At 38.4% G+C, this 10,281-nt stretch overlaps 1 protein-coding gene across 1 annotated transcript; it reads right to left on the reverse strand.

The window, feature by feature from the left end:
* Positions 1 to 235: 235 nt before the first annotated feature.
* Positions 236 to 8,046, reverse strand: LOC131020592 (DNA-directed RNA polymerase II subunit RPB1-like). Its single transcript, XM_057949506.1, is given in 16 exon segments — positions 236 to 498; positions 616 to 1,008; positions 1,010 to 2,433; positions 2,435 to 3,821; positions 3,823 to 3,926; positions 3,994 to 4,252; positions 4,694 to 4,980; positions 5,068 to 5,403; positions 5,486 to 5,627; positions 5,715 to 5,763; positions 5,766 to 5,934; positions 6,027 to 6,188; positions 6,399 to 6,557; positions 6,681 to 6,980; positions 7,395 to 7,658; positions 7,767 to 8,046. Coding segments are annotated over 15 exon segments (5,430 nt in total). The 5' UTR covers positions 7,851 to 8,046; the 3' UTR covers positions 236 to 498; positions 616 to 704.
* Positions 8,047 to 10,281: the final 2,235 nt, after the last annotated feature.

The raw sequence follows: 10,281 nt of genomic DNA on the forward strand, positions 1-10,281 counted from the left end.
TAAGTGTGGTGCCCACTTCGGGGGAGCTTGTTGGATTTATAATAAACGACGTAGTTTTCATATATACAAAAAATCCTCTTCCATTGAGATGGTTTCTTACATTCTTGGCTTCAGCTGCGCATGGCTTATCTATGCATGCATTATTTTAGTTATAAGCAATTTAGTAAATAAAATAACAAAATGGATGGATTAACATTGCCACAAAACATGATGACACTATTAGTATTTTACTTCAAAAGGGGAACAAAAAAAAAACTTTATACGAATGAAAGAATGCCATGTTAAACAATCTCTCTTAGCCAAATTGGAAAGCTATGAGACCAAACAAATGGACTACAAATTAAAAAAGAGGTTATAAAGTGACACGGGACTTATACGCCACGTGCGGAGTTCAGCTGCCCGACTGCCGGCCTGGTATGAAAATGATTGGGTTAGGGTAGGGTGTCCCATGCAACAAATCCTCATTCCACCTTCCCTTTGTCAGTTTCATTTACCACACTAAGCCATGTAAACAATACCAACACAATCACAAAATCAGCAAATCTATTCGAACTCGCTTGGCCTATGGTGAAAGCAGGATGGAAAAGAAAGCAAAATAAGCAAAGGTAAATATACCTGCTTGGACTGGAAGGAGAAAAAGATGGTGATGTTGGGCTGCAAAACCACAGAAAATAATATGTCAAGGTAGCATTTGAAAGAGAGTTTCACCAGTTCAGAATATATCCTAGTCTTGTCGGGGAAATAAAACAAAAAGAGTAATACTCTAGGGAACAATTTATCCAGCTTCCTCTGTGGACAATCAAGTATAGAAACAGAGTAATACATTTAACCAAGGTTATATTTGTTAGCAAACTTGAAGAGCAAAAATTAAAATAAGGCTTGCCAAAAGTTACCTGAGAACTCGGAGAATATGGACTGTACGGACTTGAAGGTGTGATTTTTGGACTTGTAGGTGAATATGCTTGTGAAGGGCTATACCTTGCTGAAGGATTGTAACTTGGTGAGGTCAGGACTGTAAGTCGGTGAGGTGGGACTGTATCCAGGTGAAGTTGGGCTGTAGGCAGGAGAGGTAGGGCTGTATGAAGGTGAGGTTGGGCTGTACGATGGAGAGGTTGGGCTGTAAGATGGAGAGGTTGGACAGTAAGAGGGTGAGGTTGGGCTGTAAGAGGGAGACGTGGGGCTGTAAGCCGGAGAAGTTGGGTTATAAGCAGGTGAGGTTGGGCTGTAAGAGGGAGACGCGGGGCTGTAAGCCGGAGAAGTTGGGCTATAAGCAGGTGAGGTTGGGCTGTATGCTGGGGAAGTTGGGCTGTAGCTCGGAGATGTAGGGCTATAGCTCGGAGACGTTGGGCTGTAGGAAGGAAACATTGGTGAATAAGATGGGCTTGTGGGAGAATAGGCAGGGCTTGTAGGACTATATCCAGGAGAACTAGGACTATATGTTGGGGACGTAGGGCTGTAACCAGGGGAAGTAGGACTGTACCCAGGTGAGGTGGGGCTGTATCCAGGAGATGACGGGCTGTACCCTGGAGACGATGTAGGAGAAAACGCCATCCCGCCCACATATGGAGAAAACTGAGCATCTGAAACAGGAGATAACCGAATATTTGGGGTCAGCATATAATTTGGGGACATCATGCCATCATGATATGGGGTCCCTGAGATGGGTGAACGACCAGGAGTCATGCCAAACTCCAGTCCACCTTCCATATAACTGGGCAGAGGGATCTCCATAGCTTGTTTTAGCATCTCTTCATTCATATACAAAGCACAATCACCTGTGCCAATAGGTGCAAGCTGTCCTAACATGATATTCTCAGTGACACCCCTGAGGTAATCTGTTTCTGCATACACAACAGCATCAAGAAGAATGTCCACTGTTTCTTCAAAGGAGCATCTCAACATGGGGCCAGTATCATTGCGATTGATACCATGACGGGTGATGGCCATCAAGTGACCACGATATGTCATAGTATCACACAATATAGCCAAATGTCTATAGTTCACGTAAGACCCATCAAACGATATAACAACACGCAACTCATCGAGCAAGGCTTTGCGAACTGCCTCAATGCCAAGAACTTCAATAACTTCAATCAAGTGATTGCTTGTTGTCCTACTTGCATCTACATCTTCATGGCAAATTACAGCTAAAAGATTAACACCTTCTGTGTCTAGCATCCACTCATTCTCAGCCTTGAACCCTTCATTTTCATCAAACTTATTCACCTTGCCATTCTTTATGAACACCTTATTGATATCTGGTATGCCTCGAAGAGCCATTTCTGTAAGCATGTTACCCTCAATCTTTTTGAGGAAGACATCATCCTCAGCCGATTCATCATCCAGCTCGCCCTTAGGGTCTTCATTCTTAATACGAATACGAAGGATAAGCTTTTCAGCATTATCATCATTAAATTGGCAAAAAAGATAACCAATCAAATACACTATTAATCTTATGGAAAATATCAGCCATGTTGAGTTTCTTATCCACCATCATTTCTCTGTTTAACTCTATGCGAAGCAACCACGGAGAGATCGTGTCGGGGTCAACATCTTCATCTGGCATCTCAAAGTAGGACGTCACCAATTCAATATCTTCCTCAATAATAGTGCTCTTAAGATCTGGATCGTACCATACCTCTGTTGCTTGTGTTACACTCCGCAAGGTTGTATACTCCAGAGCGCACTGGACATTTTTGGCATTCTCCTGAGTTTTTCTTACACCAGGCTTCAAGTATACCGAGAGAGAGGGTGTTTTAATATTCTTAGCAACATTAATAATCTCCCTCAACCTTGGAACACCTAAAGTAACATTCTTGGCACTCACACCAGCATAGTGAAATGTATTGAGGGTCATCTGTGTAGCAGGTTCACCAATGGATTGTGCAGCTACACATCCTATCATGTCTCCAGCAGCAACAAGTGACTGAAGAAAACGGGATTCTATCTCGCCAACTACCCAGTCAAAAGCCTCACGGGTAAGTCTGTACTCCTTCAGGACCCTTTTACTTGCTAAAGCACTACGAAGCAATATATTGAAGAAAAGAGTAGCATTCTTCTGTGCTTCCAAACTCAGATAATCATCACCAACAACCACCTTAAGCCTTTCTTGTAACTTATCAACAGCTTCTACAATCTCCATTGGATGCATATCAGACGGTCTCCGAAAATCAACTCTAAACGTCTTTTGTGCATTCAAAACAAGCCTCTTGATGTTGACAGGGAGGGGCCAAGAATTGTCACCCGTGGTGGCAATCTCTGTTCCAAGTTGATACCTATCGGCTTCAAGTTTCTGAACCTCTGCATCAAACACACTGCGAATTTCACGAATCGTTTTCAGATCTTCCACAACTTCAGGCAACATATAATTAGGATTCCAGTTTGGGTGATCAGTCTCATATTTGTACATGTCATTGAAATCTAATCTCTTCAACTTCAGTGATTCCAAATGCTGTGATTCAATCCAAACTGCATCCATACCATCTTCCCCGTACAGAAACTGAATCACATCACCTAACGAATTCCTAACTGTCCCATCATACTTAACCATGATATCTTCCATAGCCTTCACCAATCGCCTCTGAATATATCCAGTCTCAGAAGTTTTCACTGCAGTGTCAATAAGACCTTCCCTACCACCCATGGCATGGAAAAAGAACTCTTGAGGAGACAATCCTCGAAGATATGAGTTCTCCACAAAACCACGACTCTCTGGACCATAATCATCTTTGGTGAAGTGTGGAAGTGTGTGATCCACAAAACCAAAAGGAATTCGCTTGCCTTCAACATTCTGCTGACCCACACATGCAGTCATCTGAGATGAAACTTCCCTTAGACCCTGCAGTGACCATAGCTTTGAGGTTGTTACATTCTGCCAAGCTCTTCTGAGCACTGCTTCCAGCATCATCACGAGCCTTATTCAACACCTGAAGGCACAAAACATATATCAGGAATCATCAGGCTGCAGCAAGGAAATCACATTTTTCAACAAACCTGGTTAACTCTGTTCTCGAACGATTCCATCATTGTTCTTCCTGGCTCAGCTTCCAATTGCTTTTCTTGTGCAGCCCTGATAAGCTCATTAACCTCATTCTTAGCTTTGTTAATAGTTTCAGAGATCTTCGTCATTGTATCATGATCAGCAATTGTATCACCAATTCCCATGCTAAAAGCGTTCTGCAAAAGCCAATAATTGACAAGCCATTGTGTATGTCCCAAAAAATTGCGAGCTGCATCTGGACCGACTTCTTCCCTGAGACCAGTATACATTATATTAAACACATAAATACGAATAAAGAATCTTTCATGGGCTTTCAGTTCATTATTATTACTCCTTATTTCATGGACCATATCAAATGTTTGGATGTCACAAATGCTATAATATTCGACACAGAAGAGCTACTACGAGTGGAGGAAGACCAACATATGCAAAAGCTAAATTGTTAGAGTACAGAATTTTTCAAAAAGATCCTCATGTAGTTTTAAACTTTTGAAGAAAATTATTCTTCTCTTCTACATTTTCAGACGGAGTAAGTAAAGGAACGCTTTCTGGAAATGGTATTACTTTTATTATTCTTCTCTTCTACATTTTCAGACGGAGTAAGTAAAGCATGGATATAGATAAAGTGTTTTGTCAGCAAAGAAAAAATATCCATTTTTTGATAGTACTTCAAAAATTCCAGAAAGAACGTACCAAATAACATGTATGAGACTTCCACTAGATGACCCAAGTGTTTTCTTGCATAGGTTGCCAGAAAGTAACTCCCCTTTTTCTATCCGTACTTGAGTATCCCCAGGAGTAATAAATCCTTTTTCAGTTTCTTGATGCCATGAAGAATACCTTAATAGATTTATCTGTCTTGGTATGATTAAATTAAATACTTGTTTCCCAGTCCAAAGAGGCTTAGGTTTCAGAATTGTTGGAGCAGGTACTTTGCCATCAAAATCCTCCCACCACATAAGGATGTTCATAAAAACATCCTGTGCACAATACAGACAGTGATTTCAGAATGAATGTGGACACTTACCTAAAATTACATAATGGTGGAAAAGAAAATCAGATGTTACCTTGTCAATAAAAGTATCTCTCTTAGTGATTTTGCGACATCCTAGTAGTGTATCCTGAACAATTCCCATTACAGGTCGATTTGATTGAGGTGACACGATGCATTTTGGAACCATCATTAATTCCAGAACTTCGGCTCTAGTTTCAAATGACTGGGGCACGTGCATATTCATTTCATCTCCATCAAAATCAGCATTGTAGGGTGAGGTAACAGACAAATTTAAGCGGAATGTTGAATATGGCATAATCTTGATTCTGTGGCCCATAATGGACATCTTATGGAGACTCGGTTGCCGATTGAACAGGACAAAGTCTCCATCATTTAAATGTCTCTCAACCTATACCATCAAATAATAGGAATCAGGTGTCAAAAGGAATCCAATGCTTGATCATTCTCAATTATATAGCTGGGAGTCTCACCTTATATCCAAGTTCTAGATGCTGATCACTACTCTTTTTCAAGTACCGGAGATCAAGCCTCTGTCCATCATCCCTAATAATATATTTTGCGCCAGTTTTACCAGGAGGGGGATGAGGTCCATATTCCACAAGCTCTTTCAATCTGTTTTCAAGGTCAATATCTGGTTAACAAGAATAACCAAAAAGTATAGAGGGATCACTATCAAGAAATAAGGTAAGAGTGCCTAACCTTTCGATGTTATATGGAGTTACAGTTTCAGGATATGTAAGATTAAGGCAATACTCCAAGGCACACCCAGCTGGTCGATGTTGATTGTTGGGTCAGGTGTAATCACAGTCCGAGCCGAAAAATCTACTCGCTTACCCATCAAGTTACCTCTGATTCTACCAGCTTTTGCCTTAAGCCTGCTACATATTGATTTAATGGGTCTGCCAGATCTTTGGGTAGCCTGATGTATACAAGGATACTTCACTTGTTAGATAAATGATGTTCCAGGAACTGCATCCACAGTCTCAATATACTGAAATAATATAACCATACTCTTGGTTGACCAGGTAAATCGTTATCAAAGTATGTAGCCACATGGAACTGCAGCAACTGTGCAAACTCTGAGATGATGTGTGCAGGAGCCCCATTCCGCTCCTGCCTCTTTAAGTTCTCATTGTGCCTAATGATCATGGCCAGTTGATGAGTTAAATCATCCTGCATAAATTGATTCTAATATCGGTTCTCCTGCAACTTAAAAGCAGCAATCTGAGGAACGTGCAATTGACCGACTTAACCAGTTTTCATTGAACAGAACCTGAAACACTTATCTGATATTCTGATCCATAGGAATTGTAAAGGTAGTCCAATTATTAGGGGTAATCTAAGCCCCAATAAAATTGTAGAGATCAAAAGGAGAGGTCGTGCCTCACTCGCAGAGGAAGTATCCATCATTACAGAAGGCCTAACTGGAGGAGGAGGGATTGGAAGAACTTGAAGAATCATCCAGTCAGGGCGAGCATATTTTGGATTCAAGCCCAACAACTGACAATTTTCATCAGTAATTCTCTTCAGTATGCTGAGCACCTAAAAAAAATTAGAGATTGCTGAAATTAATGCATTAATTAACCTATCGCATTATCCAGGTTGGAGTAAAAAGTTTGAATATCCCTATTCTCTGGCAATTTATGATATATAATACATTGATACCTTCTCTGCAGAGAGAAGCTGTTTCCGTTCAACAGGTTCAGGCATCTGATCCTGGTCATTACTTTTCTTCTTCTCAATCTTGTATTCAGCGACCATCTTCATCCCATCGATAGAAATCTTAGGCTGCTGAGCACCACATCCACCCCTAGACTTCTTCACAGGTTCTTCAGAATCTTGACCTCGCACATCGATCTCATCACCTCCTTCGCATTTTGATTTGTTTTTGCAGGCATCTAATATCTTCTTTAATCTATTCTTAGGATTTCTAATTCTCATTGCTTGCTTGAACTTGGTTTCCTCCTAGAAAAAATTAAAAGTAACACAGTTATTGAAGACATAATAGAACCAAAGAAGCCTAAAACTGGATTGTTGCTAGTCATAAGTCTTACTATCCAGTCACTCTTGCAAGTAATAAGAATGTTACAATTAAAGAACAGGGCCATCTGATCAGTTGCACAGTTCAGGATGGTCATGAATAAGACAGAAATCTGACCTCCTAGTATACTAATATATAAATGAAATAAGCATTTCCCGTTACTCCAGCATATGCTATATGCTTCTGAAAAATTCACAGTCTGCTACCCAGGCCTCACAACAGCAGAATCAATAGTCATACCCAATATCAATCAAGTGAAGATGACTGTACAAATTCATGCTACTTAAACCGAAAGCGTCCATAAACTTCAATCTAACTACTCGGGAAACGTACAATACCTCATCAGCTAAAATCTTGGAGCAATTGAAGCAGACACTGCGGAGAATACTGAGCACAGTCTTCATGAACCCAACGTGAAACATGGGTTTGGCGAGCTCAAGGTGACCGAAGTGACCGGGGCAATCAGCCATGTTCGCCATACAAGTCTCGCACTTCATCTTCCGATCAATCGTCCCCAGACGCGGGTCGCTCAAACCACCGATCTTCGGCTTGCCTCTTTCCATCGTCTCGCTGTGCTCTATATGCACAACTGACATTTGTCTCTATAAAACACACCATAGAACAACAGACCGTCATTAACCGATTCCAACTCAAACACAGACTCAATACTGAAACTGAAAGTTCAAAACATTCGAGGAAGTGAGAATTACGATCTCATCGGGGCTTAGTATGCCGAATTGGACGACGCAGACCTTCGCAACCTCTGCCGGCGAGAAGGGGAACCGCAGATCCATTGCGACACCGGAAATTGTACCCTAGGTTTTCGATTATGATTTATGATGCTAGTAATAATTTCAAAATTAAAAACAAATTATGGTTTTTCAGTACTTCAAATTATTGTTGATTTCTGTTGAGTAATTAATTTTTTGGGATTTGAAAGAAACTTATTTCGCGCTGCGCTCGTCTCAGAAGGTGGCGGTTTTGAGACCAATGAAGAAGATGGGGGAGAATTGAAGGGGTATGTATTTATAGAGATGGACGGCTTGGAAGTCGGTGGGCTGTTTGGTTACACGGTTAATGTAAAATGGTAAAATGTGAAAGGTGGAAGAATGAAAGCGACTTTTTTCCCTTATTTTTAGTATTATTAATTTGAATTAATATGTATTTTAACTTTTAATTATTAATTAAAATTATGAAAGAATTATAGAGAGGCTACAGGAATTTTATTCACAAATTTATGGAGGCCAAGGAGAAAGGCCAGGAGAATTTTCTTCGTACAAATTTATAGAGGGTACACAGATGAATAGAGTTGTGCATTGGTTTAGAACCGAACTGATCCAACTCATTAAATCGAAATTGAATCTCTTTAAACCGAGATCGAGAGGGAAGGGTCGGGAGGCCTGCCGCAGTAGTGTGCCGTCACACAGCCGCGCAGAGGGTGAGGTGTTAGGATGGTGGCGGCTCAGCGCTTGAGCTTAGGAAGAGGAGGGGGCCGAGACCGAGCCGAGAAGGTGTTTTTTCAATTCCCGATCTACCCATGATTGGGAAACCGAAACCAAATATGGCTGTTTTTTGTATCAAAGACTATTCTTTTTTTTTTTTCGTACCGAATCGAATCAAACTGAAAAATATTTGTTCGATCTATTTTTTTAGTCTGATTTGGTTTTGCACACTCCTACAATAAAGGCTATAAAGCTACTAATTATCTAATTGAGAAATTAATTTAGAGCTATAAGAGTTAAATAATTTTTTTTCTTATTTAAGGGCTATAATAAAATCACACAACAAATGATATGTTCATTTGCCATTCAATTCCATTTTCATTGTCCTAAACCAGGCCCAACATTTATTTTCGTGACAAATGAGAGTCTATGCTAAGTTAATTAGTTAAACATTCAAATTTCTCCAGTCCAAATTATATATTTGAAAAACTCGATTTGATTATATATCTCTAATTTAATTAAACTAGTGTTTGCTTAGCTCAAAAAAATTAAACGAGTATTTGTACCCATGCAATACATAGATTTTTTTATATTTTTATATTTATATCAAATTGATACAAACTCAATTATCATATTTATAAATATAATAAAAATAATAATTTTAACCGCATACATTTAAACTGAATATTAAAAAAATAAAAAGAACTCACAATAATAAAATTTGATATTGTGAAAAGGAAAAAGAAAGATAAACATGAAAATGAAAATGAAAAAAAAGACTTGAAATATATATTTATTTAAAAAAAAGATGAGAGATAAGAGATTTTTAAAAAAAAAATTAAGTGAAGATAATAACTTGTACATTCTAAATTAAATTTACATAAAATATATTAAATTAAAACTCTTATCGTGATCTTTAATTTGGTATGCATATTAAATATTTATAATTAGTGGAATTTCATAATTTTAGAAAGAAAAAAAACCAAGAAAAAAGTAAAAAGATAAAGAAAAGGAAAATGAAAATAAAAAATGTAATGTAAAGTATAATATTTCGTGCAGCTAGTGGTCCATTCAAATGGATTTCTTTATCTCAATTACCATTGCAATGGCATAAATATCTACAGTTAAGATTATGCATCACAATGAATAACATTATTCCATTTAACACACCTAAAAATATTTGTCTTCCTATTCGAGAATCACATCTCATTGCGGAGCCCCTTCAATTTTGAGGCCCAATAACACATTCACTATGGGTCGGCCTCTTATTTAAATGAATTATTAGCCCATCTCATAGGCTCAATCCAACAATTATTAAAGAAAAATCCCCTTAAAACACCTTAGTGGTAAATTAATGGGCTCAAGGTATAGTGAAAAATGACTATTATTTCTACATTTGTATCTACACAACTGTAATTTCATATTACTATATGCTTTTGGCTATAATAGGATTTTGACTCTTCATTTATATCATGCAAATGAGATTTTTAATAATTGATTTGAATCATTGGCTTATAATATAGTTTGAGTCTATTAGTGCCTTGCAATGTAACATTAAGGTTGCATTTACTTTGATGGATAAATTTATCTATAAAAAAACATGAATAACAAAAATTTATGCCCTTTAAATATCTCCTTTATTTTCCCACATTTTACACAAAAGAAAGAGAAGTTCACCATATTCATTCTTGAAGTGAAAATAAGGAAGGAAAAATATTTTTGTGTCAAATGTTGAAAAAGAAATGAGACATTTAAAAGCATAAATTTTTATTATCCATCATCT

The sequence above is a fragment of the Salvia miltiorrhiza genome, chromosome 4 (genome assembly GCF_028751815.1).
Source record: "Salvia miltiorrhiza cultivar Shanhuang (shh) chromosome 4, IMPLAD_Smil_shh, whole genome shotgun sequence".
NCBI classification, from domain to species: domain Eukaryota; kingdom Viridiplantae; phylum Streptophyta; class Magnoliopsida; order Lamiales; family Lamiaceae; genus Salvia; species Salvia miltiorrhiza.